We start from the raw sequence: 23,230 nt of genomic DNA on the forward strand, positions 1-23,230 counted from the left end.
GCTTATGGCGTAACATGAGAACTTGACTATTGATGATTTGTGCCGATTACGATTATGTGATGAGACGTAACTTTATATGCCGCGGGCGAAACCAGTTTACGACTGCGACTAAAATAATCCAGTACGGTCAAACACATTAAGTTACCTTCCGATATGACGCTGATGTAAGACCGCGGTGCATAGGGGCATTGTACACTGTGTATCTTATACGCACATGATGTGCGAACAACTTAAATGATTCAAACGCGATTTAAAATAAATTTAGACAATATGTAGGTACATATTTGTGGTTACACTTCTGCAAATAATTATTATGTTTGTACACGGCCATTTAATACAAACAACGTATAATACTAGTTGTTTCCCACGGAGACTATGCATTTTGCCGGGATAAAAACTAAAGTTATGTCCTTCTCAAACTATCTCGATACGAAATTTCATCACAATGTTGAATACTTTAAGCATGAAAGTGTAACAAACAAATTTGTTTTTGTATTTGTATTTATAATATTAGTAAGGATATCAATTTGTTTTTGAGGACCATTAGGGCATCATAAGCGCGTGTTGTCGGTGCGTATAAAATCGCCGTGTACAAAGGCCCTAACCGAAGATGTATTGGCTGTTAAACGGAAGTAATTAAAATTGAACGAAAGCACAATGATTAGACGGTATGAGAATTGCGTAATTTTGGCGTTTCGAGAAGGCAATACCATGAGTGGCCAATTTTATATTGACAGGGGTATTAATTCAATTAAAATTGAAACGACACAATACTCGTTACGTGTTCTGTTCTCGTTGGTAACAATCATTTTAGAAAAAAAGTAGGTCAGAGAAGTTATTGGTGAAAAAGAAATAAATAAAAAATAGGAATGTGTTTCAGATCGTTGTCTATTGCATTTTATGCAAGACGAGGCTTACTAGTAAGTCATCACATCAACGTAGAAGATAGGTACTTATCTCTATACTTTATATTTAGCATCAAGCGCAGTGTACTTCACAAAATGACTAGAGACGTCAAAGATACGCTGCAAAAGAAGCAGCAGCTGGTTCAACAGAAAACTATATTTAAATATTTGTCGATGCTATGCAGTCACTTATACGTGTAAGAATCGAAAGCCCTTCGGAATACGAATACGTAAGCCAACTTTCACGATCTTGTCAATTCCAGACACGTGCTTGCGACACACATGGTCATTTCCACACAAAGATAAGGCATAACTCGCATAACTGTTGGAAGTGGGAGTAGGAGCCTTATGCCATGGCAAAAACATGATTTCACTTACTATAAACGCATTTAGTTGTTTCTTTTTTAAGCATGGGAATGTTGCTTTTGCATTATGAAATAGGTAAGCAAGCGGAATGGTTTTTGATCTAACGCGGCGGATTTATTTGAGATTGACGAGACGAAAACTGGAATTTCCTCATTTCGACAGTTTTTTCAGCTGTCATCGATAGAGGCTTCGACAGTTTAATGACCGATTACATATTAGATACGTATATGTACAAGTCTTGTACAAGCATTACGCTATAGGTACAGAGCGTTTAATAGAAAAAAAATAGATAATGTTTCCTGATAGGTAATAGGTACATTACTTTAATTTAATAGTTTCTGTTCAATACAAAATCTGTTTTGTATTGAACAGAAACTGTCTTGAAATTGTCTGTTGTCGTGCAGAGTTAGGTGAAGTTACATCAAATTAGCAACGAATTAACCTCCTACAATGAAGTAAATTTACGAAACGTACTTTCTACTGCTTTCATCACGTAATTGCGCAAAATAGTAAGTAAGTAAAAGATTGTAACTTTCGCTAAGTGGACGAAATAGAGTAAACAAAATTAAGTTTTTTTTACCTGTCAACTTGAAGTATCAACCTTTTTCGATTAAAAAAATATTTTTAATTTTTTTTGCAATGGAATTAAAGTTAAGGCACAGCAGGCTTGATTCGTAATGATCGTTGAAATTTAATTGACATCAATTATTTCGCATTCCATTTACTGGCCAATCATTTGTGAAGTCATTAGTACTTTAGATAGTAGTCAAAGACACTAAGCTACCTAATCTAAGAATGCTAGGAATGTTTCAAGATAACCTTTGTATATCAAAAGTTGACTCAGATCTGATAAAACTAAGTAGGATACAAAGGTACTTCGTAAGTAGGGTAAAACCTCCAGTGAATGAACACTTAAGAAACTTTTCTACTTTGAAAAATCACTACTCTGTACTTATTAATAATTGTAATGGTTTTATGTAATTTAATCAATCGTTATTTAATAATCAAGAATTTCATTTCTGCGATTTTTTATTACGTGTATAGTTTTTGAGTTATGGAAGAATTTAAAAAAATGTACCCAAAAACCTAGTTAATGAACGAAAAAGTTAATGAATGAACAGAGTAAAACCCAGTGAATGAACATTATTTAGATAGTTTTAATCAACATTTAGAAAAACAATTTTAACATAAAACGAAGTCTTCTTCTTCAGTTATTATTATATAAAATCTTGAGGTAGGTACAGCACCTTCAGTATTCCAATTATGTTTCTGTATTACAAAAATACATATATAATTCTATTAAAGTAGGTACAAATTAAGCACCTTAATATCTTGATTAATTTACTTTTTTTTACAAAACGTAGCTCAAAATAGATAATTTTTCCGAGTGAACTTTATAGACGTTATACCAAGGTTCAATTTTGTTGACATTTGATTTTAGATAAGTACGAGATTTTTTCAGTGACGATAATCCGAGCTTTATAATAAAACTTAAAAAATAACAAACATTAAACTCTATTGATACTCGTATTCTAATCAGTCTGTAATCAGTCTCTAATTAGTTAAAAGTATCATCATTTGGGACAAAAAAATCTTAACAACCCAATTTTTAATTATAGATTGTGGCTAATAACAATAAGCAACTTCCTACAAGCAAAATCTACATCATTTTTTAATCATTTTTAATTTATATAAAAATAAAAATCGATCAATAAAACAAAAAAATATATAATGATATAGTAATTCATGACAAATAAAAGGTACACATTAACTGAACAATTGTTTTAACTGTTCCTATTTCCTTTCCTCGCAATCCCCATTTTCTCCTCGACGTGTCTATCCACCCTCGTTGTACCGGCTCGGGTGACTATATGAACGTCTTGGGTAAAATGGCTTGTTTTATGCTCTTGTTGTACAATCTAATATTATTAACAAGTCCAATTTAGGAAGTAAAACTATCGTGCATTTCGATCACGTCCATCGTTACCTACGTTGTTCATACATAGGGTTAGTAGGTATCTAGTAAATGAACAAAGCCAAATTTCTATAGTCCATTTACTAGATTTTTCATTCCTATGAATGAACACGTAGTGTCCCAATACTAGTTCAAAGAAACAGAATCGTTTTCTATGCAGAATCTGAAAACACAACCTTAATACGATTACGTTAACATTTAATTTTAGGAAAAAAACTATATTGAGCCGACACCAGTAAATGAACAGACTGTTCATTTACTGGTTTTAGAACATTTGATAAGCCAGTAATGGAACACCTAAAAATATCAACTTAACCGCAAAATAAGCCACTAAAGAGTACAATTATAGAAGATTTAACTCTTAATCTAACCAATAGCTAAACTTTATAGTGGTATACATGAAATAAGCAGTTCAAATGTTACTCCAAACATGCACTGTTCTTATTTGGGATCTAATTTTTCCATACAAAACTTCAAAAGCAGAAATACGTGAACTTCAAACGCCTGCCATGTTGAAATTGGTCGAAAATAAATTTACCGATTGTTGCCATTGCATAGGAAATCGAGTTGCCGGTAAGAAAAAAAATACGACAGTTGGTGGAAATGGCTATATTGCTTATTTTAGGCAAAAAACGTGATTTTGTTCATTCACTGGGGGGGGTTCATTCACTGGAGGGTTTACCCTAGCTAAAATAATTACTAATATGATATTTTATTAAAAAATAAAAATAGCATTTAACAGTTACAAACAAGCAAAAAATTTAGTCATAGGTAAGTATACTTCCGTGCGTATGATACAAATAGGATACCAACAAGTTGTTGTTGTTAGCCTATTCTGTCCCACTGCTGAGCAAAGGCCTCCCCCCAATACTTCCACTCCACATACCAACAAGTGTGTTAACAAAATCAAAAAAATAACCAACAAATTAATTACGAAATCACTCAAATTCTTAGTAAATAATAGAAAAGTTAGCAACAATTTTGTCGCAGCACGACCTCTTGCATATTTCATAATCTGTCACTCAACCATAGCACGACTAATCTACCGTGACGATCTCAAGCACGCTTTTTCTATGAATAAAAATTAAGAACAAAAAACAACTTTACATCGTATAAAATTAGTCCTAACAATTATTTTTGATTGCGCACAGCAATTTATATTAGTTGTAAAAAATCTAATTAATTTAGATAAACAAGGCTTTCATACACCAAATGTGATTATGTTATGTACATCATTCTAATGGGAAGCCAGAGAAAATAGGTAGATACTGGATGCATTCGTTGGCTTGGCACCACATTTTTTACCCCATGTGATTATGCCTCATTGGTGGTACAAACCAAACACACACCCCACTACCGCCAGATTCTCTGGTAACAAAGGAGTTTTGACAAACGTCAACACTCAATACCTAATCGTCACTACTTTTAAAAATACTCGTATCTCAAAATGGATAATTTTTCTGAGTGCACTTTATGACCATTACGTCAAGGTTAAATTTTGTTGACGTATTGAATTGAGATACGAGATTTTTTCAAAGTAGTGACGTAATGCTTATTAATGTCTAAGGACCTGAGAGACCGAGCTTTGCTCGATGTTTGTTGAATGGGAAAGACTTCTCAAAGATTCGACTTCATCAAATTTTTACTACCTCAAACCCCTAAACAGCTATTTCCTTCGTTAGAGACGTTGTTGAGACGTGAAAAATTCAAATATTTCTCATTTAACTGCATGGAATAAATAACACAACTTATAAAAATATTGAAATTTTTGTTTCTTCTTTCCTAACTAAACATTCTGTTTTTTTTGGCCTTCTACAAATACACGATTTATGTTCATTGTCAAAGCTATAGGTGGGTCAATTAACTTTTTTACCGACACTAATCTGTCCGCGACATTTTTCAAACAATTGCAGATTTTTGTAAGTAAACATGCTTTTTCTGTAATTTAATAGATGGTGTACATGAATACATGCCATCCTACGTAAGTTCAACCTATTAAACCGTGAAATATCTTGTTGGAAGTACGATTTTTTGGTAACGCAGGAGACGCCCAAAGTGTCGGTAAAATAGTTGATTGTCCCAGGTACCATCAGCCAAATAAGTGGTCTATCAATTTTTAAACAAGTTCCTATCAAATGAATATGTCACTAAAGTCGAACTTTCAAGTTGACAGACACGTCTATTGGCATTATTGTTTTATGACAGGCAAACTATTATCAACTTTAGGGTGGTAGACCACATATTTGGCATTACATTATATCAAACTAAATAAGCTCTTATTTAAATCAAACTAAATTTGTCTTGAGGGATACCTAATCTTCATGAAGGACCCTTTTTCAGAAATAAATCGAGAGAATTTGCAATAAATATAACAAAATATCTTGTTTAATTAAGCAAAAATCCTATTAATAACTAATAATGTACCAAAAGTAATTTTCAAAATTGCGGAATTATTCATTAAGGAAAATTTTGAAAGTTTCTCACAATTTCGTATGGTAATTGAAACCTTCAGTTTCTTAAATTTAAATTTTCCTATTATTTCTATTATTCTTTTGAAAATTTTTAACTTTTTGGAAACTTTCCACAACTTGCACATCTGTGTTAATAACGAAACCAAAACAAAACACGCACCATGAGCTGTCATTTTCTTAATTTGCTTCAGAATACCCATTTCAAACAGCACGGCACTCCACTAAGCACAATATAAACAATTGCTCGCACAATTTCGATTTGTCTTGTCTAGTTGTCGGTCTGTCAACGCGAACGCGACGACTGTCGTGAGGCGACGGCTACGATAGATCAGATGCTTTCTTGTTTCTTCCACTCGGACATAACATCGCCGGCGTCTCCCGCCAAAACCACAAAGCGCCTTTCATAGTGCGGGTACTATGCAATGGTCCAAAATGATCTATTTACTCAATATCATTCATTTTTAAACCGACTATTTATTTTATTATTTATTTCCAGGATTAAAAATCCCTCAGCAGTATAAGGTAAAAAACAATTTTCCTACCTTTCCTACCTAGTTTGTTCTCATTCTACATCAGCATTTATTAATTTAGACTACACGAAAGTAGTGTACAATTCATTAACCGGCACAAAAAATAATCACGATTGGCGGACAATGCAGGTAATTTAAATCATAGCGGCTATTGAAAACCGCTGAAAAAAAAGTGTAATTGCGCATTGTTATAAACAAATACTCACTGTATGGTAACGGAGCGTAGACATCCGGATATATTTTAGTCCTATTAGCCCAATCACTGGGTTCATGTACCGTGTGACGATTTTGCGTGATTTTAACATCACCCGTTTTCCCTCTGAGTGCAACGGGTTTTTCCTGATGATTTTCACTTTCTATCTCGTGATCGCTTGATAAATTATGTATAGATGATGAAAGTTTTCTTATTTGAAACTGGTCATCTTTATAAATAGTTTCAACGGGCGGGCTACTGCTGTTGCTGGCTTCATTTTTACTTTTTTCCATTAATTGCATCGATTTATAATCATCGGTGAGCTTATCTGCATGATTCACTAATTCAGCAATGTTGCTTAATTTATTCTCAGTCATAACTGATGGCGGATTTTGTTTCTCAATTGAATCATTACTTTTTGTGCTGTCCGTGTCATATTTAGCAATAGAATCTTTTGGGCTACTTTCTTTGGAAAAGTAAGCAGCATCGACCGTGTCGGGTTCACTATCGTCATAAAGCAAATTAGTTTTCAGATATCTGTTCATAGCGATAACTGACTTCGACAGAGATCCAGAAGCGGGAACATCGCTGAAAAAGCCGTCATCTTCATAGACGATATCGCGGTTATTCGGAATCTTAGCCTGAGGCGATTTTCTGAAGTCACATTGATCCATTTTTGCACTAGGATTAGTCATTCACTGTCAACACCGAACACAACGCTCGCTCGCACAAAACTGAAGGCAAGATAATAGAGATATGAATATTTTATCGGCGAACAATTGATGATAACACTTGCCGATATATTATAACAAACATAGAGCACTTCATCTTCACAAAAAATGTGTAACATCGGCTTGATCGCCGATCACTATTAAACTTCAGCAGGAGGCCACACTGTTTACAATCAAAAACCGAACCAACAAGTTTTTTGCGCGTCAGGGTCAGAAATTCAACCGCATCTCACGATGATTAACACTAGTCTCAGAGGCTTGCGATATTACTAATCGGCAATAATAATCAATAGATTTATGTAAATTTTGTCCTTAACGACTGCATCAATGTCATTTGATTTATACTATTATCAGACCCTGATTTTATAATAAGAGGTCTTAATCGCGAGTCGACACGTATGTTGGCGGCGGCGGTCAGACGCAAAACTTGAGAGCCCGATTGTTTTGAACAAAGGCTATTGTTTTTTATTCGCACAGTTAAATAATAAGTGCAATTCACGTTAACTCCCACAAATTTTACGGAACGAAAGTACGGCTACGGATTGTTCAAGTATGATGTTATCTAATTATAGTTAGGTTACTTTATGAGCATATGTATCTATATTTATTGATCGATCGGTATTTGCATGGAAATCTATAGGTTGTTTAAGTTTTATCTAGATTATTATTACTAACCTGTGTCCGAGTTGCTTCTAAAGGTTGCTCTCCTTGGTGGTTCTGGAGCGTCGGTTTCTACCAGGGCAAAACAGGGTGATAAGGAAAACTTAATAGTATGTTAAGGAACACAAAAATGAACACCGGCAAAGAATTATTGATTCCACATTCCACTTTCATGTCTTGTTTGATTTTTGAAGCCGAAATGTGCCTCTAAAGTGGTACGAGCCCTCCGAAACAAGTAGGTACTTACACTGTTATGTAATACAAATTATATGGAAACCTTTCTCTCAATATGCGACTGTTCTAAAGAGAAAAAGATTTTTAAAGCAAACCTTTTTTTCTACTACACATAATTTTTAGGCAAAAAAGGTTTAAGAAAGATCAGAAAGACAGTTCAGTCAAACAACCAATCATAAATTAAATTATTTCATTTGTTTTGCATAATAAAAAACATTAAATTTAAAAAATCAAAAAAACCCAACTGGCTTAAAAACTAAACGGAAGAAAATAAGTCTAGTGGTCTAGAACTGTCAAGTCATTTTTTGAGCTGGTTACGATTTGAATGGGTTCCGACTGTTGAACCTTAAATGAGCTGCTTGACAGAGTTCTAGATCACTAGACTTATTTTCTCCCTTTTATTTTTTCAGGCAGTCGAGTTTTTTTTTGATTTTTTCAAATTTAATGTTTTTTATTTTATACTTTTTTGATATTTCTGTGAAAATAGTAGATTAAAAGTATTATAACCCACATATATTTAGAATGGACTAATTATTGGCTTTCATTTGATTCCCATATTGTTACAATACAAAATATATTTTTTATTCCTTCGCCATATTTTTTTCGCAGACGCCATATTGAAATATTATATACCCTATGTCACTCCGACAGTTATGACGAATCCAATGATACCTCATATGTTACAATCCGTCCTGCCGTTTAGGCTGCAGCGAGGACCAAAGAAATGGTCATACATACCCACATACATACATACATACATAACATACATACTTACATACATACAAACATACATACGCTCGAAAAACATAACCCTCCTTCGGGCAGTCGGGTAAAAGGAAGGATGCTTCCTAAAATAGAGTCCTAAGAAAGTAATACAAGGTATGTCCTAACTTATTTTCGCGTGCCAACAATTTGTATGCGTTCCGTACCACCTTAAAGCCACCAATCATAATGATCGATGAACACGCGAACAATGTGGCTATCAATAAACTCTTTGGCCGGAAAATGGCATCTGTACAAGTTTAGCTCCAAAACTAAACACACACTATGAGCAACTTTAAAAAATATGAATGAAGTTAATAAAATGAGATTTAACCTTGAAAAGTAACCGTGTGACGTGAAGGCGTGACGTAGGGAGCGAGCCGGTACGGCCAGGAGGCCGGCGGCGGCCGCGGCGGCGTCCGAGGAGGCTCGTAGCGACTCGTAGGTCTGTGAGCTGATGCATTGAACTCCTGCTTCGCGAACACATCACTCTTCAGGATAGAACTCAATTTAACTGGATCCTTAGCCACGTTCTTTACTACTTTCTTAACGGGCGACTTTCGACCCTCAACAAGAGTAGACGTTTCTTTAAGAGACCTGTTATTATCGCTACGCATAGGATAACGATGCGCGACCCACGGTCCAGCCAGATAAGGTGCTATATCGCGCAGTTCGCTCATATCGGGCGCGGAAGCATAAATTTGACCTAGCAATGACATTGTTTCAAATCTACGTCGAATGCGATTTACTTCGCCAGGCCGGCATTCTAAAGCTTCTTCGGCGGATCTAGATCGAGGTGTAGCACGCTTTCGCAGAGAAGCTAATTTCGATATTATATCGATGTGAGGCATATAACGGTTAGCGGGGCGTAGAGGTACGCGGGCCACAGGCAAACCTCTGTGTTTGTCTCGGCGGGGGTTGTCGTAGTTTTGGTGGATGATGTTTCTAGAGAGTTCTGGGTCGCTGCGGTGGCGGCGTAATACGGCCCCAGCCGCAGAGGGCGAGTCGAAGCGTCGCGCCAGGCGCCGCACTTCTCCCGCCCGCGCCAGGTTGAGGTATGCGCGCCAGTACCGCTCCGGGTCGGGCGACGGACTCCGACTGCGCCATATTGTCTCGTCGCTCGAGAACGGTAGCGTGTCTGGTGTACGTCGGCCCGTCGCGTGCACTTCCGATTGGGGTGAAGACGACCTCGAACATATTTCATGTTTAGGAGGAAGTGACAAAAATTTGCTTTTTTCACTTTCGCCGAAAAGTTCCTTGAAATTTGTACAAGACTGCGATTGAAATATTTGAGCTTTTTTAAGTTCTTCTTGTTGTTTTTCTGGGGTTTGTTTGTGTGATAAATTTTTGTCTGCATTTTCTTTTTCATCCGAACTATCTCTAGCGTGGTAAACGGTCTTTGTTTGTTCCGCGACATTTTTAACCGATTCAAAATATTCAACTTTTTGCTTTACATCTTTGCTGGGTTCCCTATAGATTACAGTTCTATTAGAAACATCAGAACTACCTGTTTCAGTTTCACTTGCAGAAGACTGATGCATCGCTTCAATGCTTTCCGGCTGAAGCGTTTTTGTTTTACTGCTAATGCTTTCGTATTTTTTACTTTCGTCATTTACATCAGACGCAACACTTGAAGGCACCAATTGATTTTCTTTTTGTTCAACGGGTAATGGTGGTGGCGTTACAATGGAAATTTCCTGAATATTAAGTACCGGGTCAGCATCTAACTTGTTTATTCTGTTCATAATTTCTTTGCTCAGTGTTTGAGACATTTTTCTTTTTTCATTTTCACTGAGACTCATTTGAATTTTATTTACATTATTTTTAAGGTCTTTGACAGACGGCACTGAACAGGCAATTGCCGCAATAGACTCTGATTTATTTAACTCATGTTCTTTTATGGGAGAACAACAAGTAGAATTGAGAGAATTACTTCGTACGTGTAAGTTAGAGTTTCTAATTTCATTGGTATCTTTTACTTCCACATAGTATTTATCGTTTTCCTTGGCCGACTTAGACTCTAGTTCCTTGCTGTATATGGCATTAAGTTGGTTCTTCAACGCATTGACTTGTTCCATGGACAAACTGCTCCATAAACGATTACCAAGCCCAATTTTTTTACGCAGTTCTGTAATAGAAGTATCTTGTAGCATAATTGTTGGTCTAATATGAGGAGAAGAGTCATTCTTTTTTTTTATTTCATCTTTTCTATTAATATTGAATGCAGTCTCAGCAACGCTAGTTCCTCTCCAAAGTGGTTTATAGATATCCTTTGATTGTTCTAAATCAAGTGAATCAAATTCATTTTCTTGTTGGAATTGCTCCTTGAGATCCTCTACAGATTTTTCTTTTATTCTAAGGCCTCTGTCACTATCATAATTCCATCTGAAATCTTTTAAATCTCTCGGATAAAATAGAACATCGTTTTCAGTTTGAGCGGTTTTTAATTTATGGTAAAGGTTGTTTAATTCCTCCTCAGCTCTTTCTATAGCTCGTATTTTCTTCCACCTATCAAAATCAATAATTTCTTCATCTTTTCGTCTGTGGCGTAAATCAGATGTTGATGTTGCTTTTTCTAGCTCACCGACTCTTTCTAAGTACGAGTAATATCTATTTAGTTCGCGAAATCTTTCAGATCTAGCTTTAGAGTTTTCCATATCACGAATGTACTCATCATAATCAGGATCTTCTATTGGGATATTTGGGTTGCTTTTGGTTTTTGTTATTTCACAAGAAATAGGTTTTCTCTGTTTAGCATCGTCTGCACTTCTTGTACGTATTAGTTTTTTTGTTTCAAATTCTTCCACATGTTTGCTACTTTGAATTCTGGCATTATGTATCCGGCGGTAAGATGGAGATCTGAATGAAACTGGCGATGTAGACTGGCTTCTTGAACCACTAGCTGATGATGACTTTTTTTTTTGCACCTTTGGTGATACAGGTCGTGAGGTCTGAGAAAAGAATATTGTAGATGGCTGCAGTTTGTCTTCTACTTTTGGCTCAATCAATGTTAATTTCGAACTTTGATGTTTTATAACTGGTGAAATGGGTCGAACTGTTTCAGTAAATATCATTTTGGATGGAGAAAGTGATTGCCTTTTAATTTCAGGGCCTTGCTCATTTTGAACTTTAGTAACCTTTCTTGTAATAATAGGAGAAACCGGTCGAGACGTTTGAGAAAATACTAATCTTGACGGTGAAAGCGTTTTCTTACTAGTTTCTGGCTTAGCAGGCTTCTGAACTTTATGAAAAATAACAGTAGGCGATATGGGACGTGAAGTTTGCGAGAAAAACAATTTGTTCGTTGGAGGCTCACTTCTGCTTCTGACTGTGGCTAAGGAAGAATTTGATCCAAACTCATCATATTTCGATAAACTGTCAAACTTACGTACTTCCTGGTACATTCTACCGGGCCATGATATAGACCGTGGGCTTTGAATTCTCACGGGGCTTGGGTATCTATCCCACATTTTAAAGCGTGACAGAGAAACAGGCTTTCTATGTATTAAGTATGAGTTTAGTGACTTCGCCGAGTAATTGTCTTGTGGAAAAGATTGAAACATTTTGGCTTTCTGTAGTACAGATGATTTCTCATCCGCAGATGTTTGAGTTATTGTTGGCACATGGGTGGTTCCTAAGAAAAGATGTTGAAAGAAAGAGTCTGATTGTTGGATCGCGTCACGGGTTTGTTTAATATCCTTAGAACTTATTTTTGTCTTTCTTAGATCTTCGAAGGAGCCAAAATTAGATACATCGTTCGAGGTATCCCCAAATTGACTTGCTGAGTCATAATCATCAGAATATTTTGTGGTGCCTTTTTTAGTACTTTTAGTTTTCGTTGGTTTTTTCACTGGTTTACTAGCATCTTTCGACTTTTTACTACATGATTCATGGCATGGGACACTGCGTGGTCTTATAACCAAACTTTCAAGAGATTTTTTCTTTTTCAGGTTAGTGACCGAAGCGGTCTTAATTTGATTATTGGAACTTGTAGATAACTTCGAAACAGAAGAAACTTGAAGCGGTTTTGAAGGCTTACTGGTATCGATCTTAGTATTCAAACATGGACTGGACTTGGCTTGGTTTGATAATTTATATTTCTGAACTTTTTCAGCAGTCCGCATCATATCTCTGCTTTTGTGTGAATTCATATTTAAAGAAGATTTGGGGTAAGATAAAGTTGATGTTGATTTTACTGGGCTCAATCTTGAAGAATTCATATTCGTTTTAGCTATCGTTTTAGGTTTTATTTTTGATATTTCTATACGTTCATTCCGTTTTTCAGAACTCCATAATTTATCTATTGGTGTGACTTTGTCTAAAATATTTGATATCGGTGTCCTTCTACCCGCACCGCCTTCAATGATAACAGACGATGTGGTGTCACTATATCTGCTGTCCAAAGGTTTGGCATACTCAGTGGGCAGAAGAGTTTTTCTAGGTGAACCAAAACTACTTGTCCCTACCGCCTTTATTTCGCTTGCTGATTTTTTAGGAAAACTTTTCGCAGCATGTACTGCATTGCTTTTTCTATTGAGAGCTGGTGGTGCTGACGTGGACATAGCGCGGCTCTTCGCTGTCTTATCGGTAGGGGGTTTATTATCTGGCTCAGGTTTGCTTATGATATGCGTATTTTGTCTAGTTAATTTATGGCTGATTTTGTTTCTGAGATAGTCCACATTGGACTGAGACTGTATTGGCGTAGATGACGTCACAGGCGCTGTTGAAGTAACAAGTCTCAACGTCCTACTGTTTCTGGAAGATACTCTTCGGGGAGGAGCAGGTGGGTAATTGGCAATTCTAGTCGGCACATCAACACTTATGAATGACGGCCGCTTTTTCTTAAATTTTGTGTCGTCGTGTTCAATGCCGGTAACTGGATAGCAAATAACTTCATGTATTTGTGGCGACTTCTTGTGAACTCTTATCTTCGTCAGTGTCGGTGATATCGGAATGTATTCGATTTCCGATTCGTCTGTGGAATTTTAACCACTGTTCAGTAGCACTCTTCACTTTAATTGTGCTAGTTAAACGTGGGTAAAACGTGGTTGTGCTTCGGGTTTTTCGTGACTCTTAAGCGTTTCTTGCGACTACTGTGTTGCTACAAAAGTGGTCAATCAAAATACGTGGAAATTAATAGTGCTTGTTTAATTTTGGAGGTTGCTGATTTAGGAACTAACTCATGCATTACCTTGTAATGAAGTCAACTGTAGACCCAGCACCTTGTTATCTGAGTGAAGTAGGTATAGGCATGCGATATTAGAATGGAAATATAGACTCACCTCACAAATACTCCATTACGGACTAACGTGTTACGCGGACGGAATCGTTGTGATTATGGTTCGACCTTGAGCGAGCAGGTCCAACAATAGTTCACATGTGGACTAGACCATGTCCGAGTCATATAGATGCGCCGACCTTAACCGAATTATTGACAAGTTGATTTATAAACCGAATGCATTTTTGTACTAACGTTACATTTATTACGGCCGTGAAGTTTTAAGAGCTGATTTAAGATAGTTCATATATTTAAGAGATAAAATTTCTTGGTCGCTTTATTACTATATTGTATCATAGATGTTTTCTAAAAGAATACATAGAAATATTTTATGTTATTACCACCACCGATTATATTAGTCTATTCTATGTTTACCATGCAGTAACTGTTAGAAACGATCAAAATGTGTATCATTTGTTTGTCTGACTGAGTATAAGTAACTAAATACATCCAAGTTCTTCAAATCTAATTGCCGTCATTCCAAATTGCATCTTATTACTAAATCCAAACCCTTTCAGTAAAATCCCCAAAACTTTAAAACCCTTTTTTTAAATAAAATTCGTGCAACAAGGATTGTTGTAAAAGTTTAACTCGGCATGCTTGATTTTCACAGGGACATTGAGTCCGCTTTATTCCATGATACCTAGGTATCCTTTACAACACTACTTGTTGCACTAGAGAACTGAGAAACTTTTGGGATTTCAACCAACGCCATGCACTTTTGACACTTACAACATCATTTTATTTGTTATTTATCCAATTAAAATAAGAATGAAATAAAATGGTAGAATCGCAGTCATAGATGCCAGTGCTGGCGCTGGCCTAAATAATTGCAAACGATTGGTTACCACGACAAATATCAAAAGTATCCCTATAATTACCTGTTCTAGGAGGTGCAGGCGATCGGAATCCCCTTAGCGGGGGTTCACCGCCCGCCTGCAGGTCTTTATAAGCGGCTCGCCTCTCCGCAGGTGACAGAGGAGCTTCCGTGTCATCCCTACGGCGGAATACCAGCGTCGAGTCTGATTCGTAGCCAGATTCTTTAAGCGCTCTGAGAGAGAAAATAAGATATACTTAATAGGTAATTATATAAAACGAGAAATATGTTGTGTCTTTATGTTTGAATTATTTACTGAGAAAGAATGTGAATAACAAATAAATTAAAACACTTTCATCGTTTGTATATTTATTAAACTTACACAGAACTTTTAATAAAATATTTTTAGTACTTATTAATTTAAGGGGATATTATTACTATTGTTAATTATTGTAGGACCATTCTTGCAAAGTTTTAGCATTTTGCACCTCTAAAATAACAATGACACAATTGCATTTAAAAAAAAAACACTTATTGATAGAGAACGGTCAAAAATCGATCAAAATAAGTTTTTCGCATTTATCTCGAAAATGTGAAACAAGAGTCTCACCTTGCCATATTTGACTTAGACAAGATTGCTGACGTGATGTCCTTTTTCTCTTTGGGTGATGCTTGATGCAATGATGTCGTGCTAGATATTTGCTGCAAAAATATTGTAATTATAAATAGGGAATTTGTCACGATATGAAGCATGCAGCGATAGATATTATTTACAATTTGACATAAGATTTTTTCAAATAAAGTGGAGAAATAGGGTAGGTATTTGACACAGACACTTGACATATTTTTTCATGAGCTATCAAAAAGCGATTCTCCATAGATTTACGCCACATTACGAGCTGTGACGTCACTTTTTGGTAAGACAATTGACTATTCATGAATTGCGAAGTAATGAAAGTTAAATTTTACAATTAATAAAAAATAAATCTGGTTTCCAATGCTAATATAAATTACCTTACTGATGTAGACCACATTCATGGATAATTTTAGCATGACTGCTTCCAAGTATAATTCAAGTAAATTTAATCTTTAATTGCGATCTGACTTCACACTATCATCACGCAAAGTGACTTGTGCATGCTAGTTCTGGCCCATTTAATTTTTAATTCAGAAACCAGAAAGATACTTATTCAAAAATTGGTATTCGCCGAATTAAAAAGTGAATGGTCAAGAACCATACCGTATGTAATCTTAATACATTTCCAGATACATAGGTACGCATACAGGCGTCACATGTAAATTAGAAGCTGCAAGCAACTAACCAAACATGCTGAGGTAAGTTTGTGCTAATTGTTGTTTGTACGAGATTTAAAAAACCTGAAATTGTTTATATTATTTATAAATATTATAATGTTATCAACTTATACATATCGCAAAATATGATCTTACTTTTTTTTTGTATGGTTGCGTGTAAGGTTCTTGTAGTAGCCGTGTTTCAAAAGCTAATTTTATCGGGGTTTTCAATACTGGCTCGTAATTTTCCACTCACTTGTACCTACCACTTGTTTATATAAATTAAAAATAATAATAATTGTAGAATGTGCATGATAATTTGCAATATGTATAGCTGAGAAAAAGTTTGGTATAACGATAAGTACTAATTAATTACAGAATAGACTTTTCAAAATGACTGGTTTTGATATAGATAATACTTTACACTGGAGCCAAAGTAATCAAAGTAAGACATGTGTTGTGTGTCATTTTGAAAAATCACATTTTAAACAAGAAACATTAAACCATGCTATCCCTAACAAATAGGAAAATAACGCTGGACACGTGTTAGCAGTCAGTGTGTAATTCCTTCAGTCAAATCGTCAATATTTTTTTATCGTTCTTGATCGGTCATTTTTGATCAAGTAACAAACATAACAAAACAACAAATTCATTACAATTGAAGTTGCGGTAGCGTTACGCAGTTTTTCTGAGCTTTCTTGGCATTTTTTAAAGAGTTCCAGAACATATCGCCACTAGACTTTCTAAAGCTTAATAACCGAATAAATAGAGATAAAAAAACATGCTAGTCACACTCAAACATCAAATGCATATGCAGGCTGACATGTTAAGGTATCTTACGCTCTTCTGAATCGCGCGAGCGAGCAATGTGGTGTAAGGAGGCAGGGGTGAGTTGTCGTCTAACCACTGTTAGTGCGCCACCCATGACAGCAATGTGAAACACGTTAGTGCATATTTTGGAAAGAACGGGGTAAATTTGATCAATAAAATCATAAAATATAGTCTAATCTAAATACTTAGTATTTAGTAATTTGTGTCCTGTTTTATTAATAAGAAAAGTTGAATTGTATCTATTTTTAAAGTCAAAAGAATGTTAACCGATTTTGATTTTATCAAGATTTGATGAATAACCTATAAAATATGAAAAAATATATTGCGAGTTAAACAACAATTTACGAAACGTAAATCTAAGAGAAAATCAGATGTCTAAAAATTGCACAAAATCAGTTTACATTCTGTTACGTAAACTTACGCAACATTTCTTCCAAAAGTAATTAAATTACAATTGACCTAAATAGATAGGTATATAATATATAATTCCTGTACATTGAGTCTGGTTTAGATTGTTACTGTTTGCAGTATCAACATTAGACATTAAGACATTTTCAAAAACCAACAGCAGACAGCACAGGGTTTAATGTACAATGTTAATCAAGTGACATAGAGAGGGTTATCACAAATACACAAATTATAAAAAGGTATTCGTACCCCATCAAAAATGTCCATGACCTCGTCCCACCACTAGAAAAGAAAAGTATATTTTGCTTTCATAGTGAATTACTTAGGTGTGTATGGCTTAGACCCAATAAAAAGTAAAGACAGAATTCTGCGTACAACAAAGTTAAGCCGGGTAAAACTGCGGTTCGCCGTGTGCGTATACTGTTGGCAGCACACACACGCAAACGCAACGTAGCACAACTACAAAACATGCAATGTGAGGCCGAGTTTTACCGTTCTCTCTTTGTTGTCTTTACTTTTTATTTAATCCGAATGGAGAGTTAGTAATTGAAATGGTGATATTATTTTTTATATTGAGTATGAGTAGTCTCTAAATAAAAGTAACTAAACACCGTGTGTGCCCCATTGTGACTTTTGATTCCCTAGCCCTGAAAAGACTATTGGGGCGATTCAGAATTCAATTTGCATGATACGCTCTAATAGTCATATACGACGACTGTAGTAGGGTAAAACCGACATCAGTCAAAACATTGCGGAATAAAATGATGCAATTTTGAAAACAATTTAACCATAATGTAATTGGATATTTTTCCACAAATTGGGTCCACATATACGCCATATTGAGCGTATCAGGCGGACTGAACAATGGCATTACTTTTTTAACAAATATAATGTAATAAGTGGAAAGATATAATGAAGCTATTCCCCCAACAATACTTTTAATGTGCATTCTTATACCAAAACTCAAAAGGTTTACCTGCTTGGCTTCCTTGTCTACAACTGAAGACCTGCCAGGCACATAGTTTTCTATTCTCCCAGGCTGATTCTTGTACACCTCGTGACTAGCTCTTGCTGATGCTAAAGTGCTGTACCTGCAATCAAAGAATAACAAAGGATTATAAATTTGTGGAACTTTTAGAAGTACAAACAAGACGTAAAGAACTATTATCTGATTTCAGCTTGCTCAGGTTGCCTTTGATGTGCTGACAATTTGCCATGTAAAAGTTAAGTGAAAAAAGTGTTAACCTATATTTAGATGGTACAAGTATTATCGTGCTAGTTTTACTACCACAATTTGGAGTTTTCATAATAATATATTATGACAAAAATGAACCATGGATTCCTATTTCATTGCTGATTTTAGGTAACAGAAAGCTTACACTTCATGGGTAATTTTAAAACTGAGATCAATAACAAGTAGAAGTACAAAATGTAGAGTTTTGGGCTTATAATTAGTAGTCAAAGCAATATAGATGGCACTTACTTATTGCTAGGCATGTATGGCGAAGTAGCATCATCAAATCGTCTCTCCTCCTGTACTGAGGTGGTTCTTCTGCGAGGACTGGAGTTAACATCGCTGTCATATGCATCACTCCATGTGCTTGAACCAAGTCTACTAAGGCCTCCCTCTGGCTCACTTAAGTACCCTGACCGAGGATCGAAATAAGCATACTGGGACTTGTTGGACATCACCCTTTGGGGTTGTTGGCCTGTAGGAAAATTTTTGACATAAAAAAGTTGGAAGTGGTGTGGTATATAATATTGAAGCGCCATATTCAGTATATGTGGCATTTATTAGTAGATGTTCACTTTGTCCACTGACAGTCTAATAGGATTTTTATTTTATTTTAATTTAAGTAGATATAATTTTTCATTGGATAAAGTCAACATTTACAAATATTAGGCAGACAGATAAGCCTCAAGGTAGTACTAAAAAGATCATGGAAAAGTTTTAGTAAATATAGTGTAACACTAGTTTCAGCAATAAAGTTGTTATATTGCACTTTTCTATATAGTTATCTACTTTGTACTGTATTAGTGAGAAATTTATTTAAATTATAATGATATTATGAAAATGTTTAATTGATGTGCTGAATGCTGTACCTATTATAAAAACATAAGTTAAAATAAAGCTATTTTAATGATATTATGTGTTCTGTGTGGAGTTATACAGCCACCGATGTTGTAAGAAAAATTTGGAAAAATTCGATGATAATCACCTCGGCGGCTTTTGTACCGAATAGTCACATAATCGTCTGAAAAAGAAAATGTTTAAAATTGGGGCGACGTTGGAAATGAACAGGAATGGCTGGGTTTATTAAAACAAAATAAAAAGTAAACTACGAAGGTACAGGCAGACACTGTTAATAAATAAAAAGCTGGAGTCTTCACATAAAATTCTGCATCTTTTTTAGTCATATACAACTTAAGCTTTGAAAAGATGTATTAAAACACTGATGTTTTTGTTAACAAAGAATGAAAAAGTACTCACCGTCGTATTTGTTTTTGTGGATGGTGTCGTACATTTTTTTGTACCATTTTGACTGGTCTTTGACTTCCTGAAAATATCAAAGCATTCACCATTATGCCAAAGTACATGATATACTTTAATAGCTTGAATGTCTCGATCCTAGGAAAACTAACTATAAGCTCGTCCCGTTATTATAATCATCAATCTAACATTAATTTTATTTGTAATAAAATAAAATTGATATTACAATTGACAAGACAAGACTGTCAAGACTGTCAGTCAACTGCTATTTTTACTTCTACACTCCATTCCATTTCATGACAATGAATCTTTGAGTATGAATGGATGAATGATCTGACCTCATCAAAATAAAAATAAAACTGAAGTAATTCTTGATAATAGTAATAATTAAATTAATCTATTAATATAGGTTGGTTAGCTTGATTAAAGATTTTGATGAACGAAAAGATTACTTTTAAATTACTGCAGGAAACGGAACGCAAATATAAAGCTTGTTGACATTAACACAGCAGACGATTTTCGTGCTACAGAAACAATATTTATAAATCGAGAATTCTTTTAACATACTTCTGTTAGCTTAAGAGCCTTTAGGTCGTTAAGAAATCAATGCGAAATAAATTCTACCTTTACATTTTTAAACGCCTCTAGGTTTCATGAATGCAAGCTTTACGTAACATAGAAATAGACTGACAACAAACGTCAAAAAAACAAAAGTTCAGAACTATTTCCCGCGCTCCAACACAACTGCTACCACAAGAAAACCAAACAAAAAAATAATTAAGGGAGAAATTAACTTAGATTTAACAATAAAAGTTGTACTTTCGATTTTTTTATCCTTAATATCACTAAAGTAGACGTAAATCGAAAAAAGTTATCGTAGTTATAATTCTTAAATTTTATCAAAATTTTATAAAACTATTCGCTATCCTACTTTCCAGACAGGTGAAATAATCAGTCATACTCACAGATCTCAGGGCAACAGGCATGCCGTCTTTTGTCGTGGGTCCGATTCCTTCAACTTTTTCGTGGGCATGAGCCATTTTACGCGGCCCGGTGCGATTGTATTCACTTCTCTCCGCTTCGCCCTCGCTCGCGTATTCCCTTCGCAGAGCATGCACTGGAAAACAAAACAATTGAAAAATAATAAACTATGTTACTGTTCCTTAGATTATAATAACTAGCATTGTGTTAAAATGTGTACACAGTGTTGTGGTTCAGTAAGCTAGACATCGTTTCACCATTTTGTTAATGTTTCAAAAATTGCTTCGAAATAAATAAATTCCATGTGAGGAAAAAAATCAATGTTCAAAAATTCTATTTAAATATCCAATAGCGGACGTCCTACGGCTGAGATCATGATGATAATGATGAGTAAAAAATTACTCAAGTTGCTCACACAATTTTTCCGAGAATCGATTGAGAAAAATGCGACATGTAGAGAGGCAGCCGGACATCCGCTGGATATCCGTACAGAAATACCAAAGCATTTATGCCATATTTTTGAAAGAGCTATCGAAGTAGTAGCTAATGCGGGCTAGGAATCCTAAACATTTTCATTTTTAAAACTTTTGTTGGCGTCATTTCGTTTATTATGTAATGTACCTACCTACACGTATCTAGGTAAGGTTTGACGGATATGGCGAAACTAATAGATTGACGTTTTTGCCATTTTTAACTACGGAACCCAAGACGGAACTCTAAGAAAATCGGCACCATGCTTCACACTTTTCTAGTCTTTGTAAATACCGCCATACTACTAATCTTGCCATAATAATAATGCCGACACAATATGACAAGTGAAAACAGACAGGAATCATGAGTGAATTAACAATTCGGTCGCATAATTTATTTTCTTCCAACTATGCTTTAATTTCATTATAATCGCACTAAATACCCAGCAAAAAGCGGGACTTTTCTGCTCTAGAACTCCTTTATTGCATTGTTTAAAATTATTTTTTAATTACACGACCAAAGAGGTAACACAAGTATATTTGCTATAAAATTAGCCTGCATAGTGTAAAACAAAATCTAGTGTTAGGTTGGTCAACCTGACGGTTTTATGAAATTTGACAGATTGCGTACAAAAAATTGTTGCTACCAATCCTACCAAAACTAGTAAGTAGCCGTATATTTAAAAAAAACTTTGTGTGTTTGGTTGGCCGACCTGGCGCCCGTCCGAAATTCGACAGATCGCGGGTAAAAATATCTGCTATATATAGGTATCTGCCAATAAAAGTAAGAAATAAAAAAAAACAAATTGGCGGGAACCTTACGAATTTTCCGTGGACATTTTTTGAGAGTGCGAATGTAAACTTACAAAAATGGAACCATCGACTGCTAGTGACATTTCTTTCCTATAATTGTTTAGCATTTGTTATTTTTCGTCTACTATTCCTGTAATAGTTGAAAAAAAAAACAGATTATGCACCTCGCATTAATTATCTACTATTCTTTACTGATCTTTGTAGGTAGGTAATAAAAAATGTTTCATACCGGGATCTCCTTTAGGTGGCGAAGCTCTGTCTCGTGGTAGACGCGCGCTGTCTCTTTCTTGCTGCAGATAGTTGGGACCGCGAGAAAGCTGGTTTTCTGGAAAAACCGAAAAATAGATAATATTATGATATCTTGTCAGAAGAATAAATCGGTACTTACTTATGGAAATTACCGAACCGGAGAATTATCATGACATCTTTTTCAATTGACCTCAAAAGTATACTTCTTAGATACAGTCACCTGCATCATATCTGCCACGGCGTAGCGTGCAAACCAATATAACACGTACTACCGGCCCAGGCATAGAGTCGTATCAAATATTTACGCACGCTTTGTTTTGTCAGATACTGGTGCTAGTTACTGTACCAACTACTATTGTCTTTTGCTACTGAATATTAGATTGTACAACAAGAGCATAAAACGAGCCATTTAACCCAAGACGTTCATATAGCCACCCGCGCCGGTACACCACCGCCGGTAGACACGTCGAGGGGGAAATGGATTTAATGCTCGAGTTTTACACTCTGCTTTTCACTTCGATGGCGAGGAAATGAAATAGCAACAGTGAAAACAATTGTTCACTCACTACGTAAATTTTATTTTTCATGCATTACTATATAATTATTACTATTTTTTTTTAGTTTAAGTGATTTATTTTGATTGATTTGATTGATTTTTAGAAAGAAATGTATTAAAAAAATATAAAGAAACTTCTTTGTTTGTGGCTGTTGACACCTAATTACCTTGGTCTTAGACGAAGATTTTATTTTACGCACTAGTGCATAAAAAGTC

The 23,230-nt window shown here is 35.3% G+C and overlaps 2 protein-coding genes across 14 annotated transcripts in view; one reads left to right on the top strand and one right to left on the bottom strand.

The window, feature by feature from the left end:
- The window catches only part of LOC141427433 (putative sodium-dependent multivitamin transporter), a 214,150-nt gene that overhangs the window by 61,653 nt on the left and 129,267 nt on the right, over positions 1–23,230 (top strand). The window lies entirely within an intron of this gene.
- The window catches only part of CAP (Cbl-associated protein), a 183,878-nt gene that overhangs the window by 14,281 nt on the left and 146,367 nt on the right, over positions 1–23,230 (bottom strand). For 10 of the 13 annotated variants that reach the window (XM_074086862.1, XM_074086863.1, XM_074086861.1 and 7 more), the window contains 12 exons: positions 22,439–22,534; positions 20,911–21,062; positions 19,946–20,012; positions 19,674–19,709; positions 18,938–19,163; positions 18,431–18,545; positions 17,704–17,736; positions 17,056–17,121; positions 15,533–15,624; positions 14,987–15,156; positions 9,162–13,802; positions 7,847–7,903 (listed from right to left, as the gene is read on the bottom strand). In XM_074086862.1, the coding sequence (XP_073942963.1) occupies positions 7,847–7,903; positions 9,162–13,802; positions 14,987–15,156; positions 15,533–15,624; positions 17,056–17,121; positions 17,704–17,736; positions 18,431–18,545; positions 18,938–19,163; positions 19,674–19,709; positions 19,946–20,012; positions 20,911–21,062; positions 22,439–22,534 (5,751 nt within the window). The remainder of the gene's footprint in view (positions 1–7,846; positions 7,904–9,161; positions 13,803–14,986; positions 15,157–15,532; positions 15,625–17,055; positions 17,122–17,703; positions 17,737–18,430; positions 18,546–18,937; positions 19,164–19,673; positions 19,710–19,945; positions 20,013–20,910; positions 21,063–22,438; positions 22,535–23,230) is intronic. The other 3 variants (XM_074086855.1, XM_074086859.1, XM_074086860.1) reach the window with 3 other exon arrangements.

This window comes from Choristoneura fumiferana, chromosome 4 (genome assembly GCF_025370935.1).
Source record: "Choristoneura fumiferana chromosome 4, NRCan_CFum_1, whole genome shotgun sequence".
Classification (NCBI taxonomy): Eukaryota; Metazoa; Arthropoda; class Insecta; order Lepidoptera; family Tortricidae; genus Choristoneura; species Choristoneura fumiferana.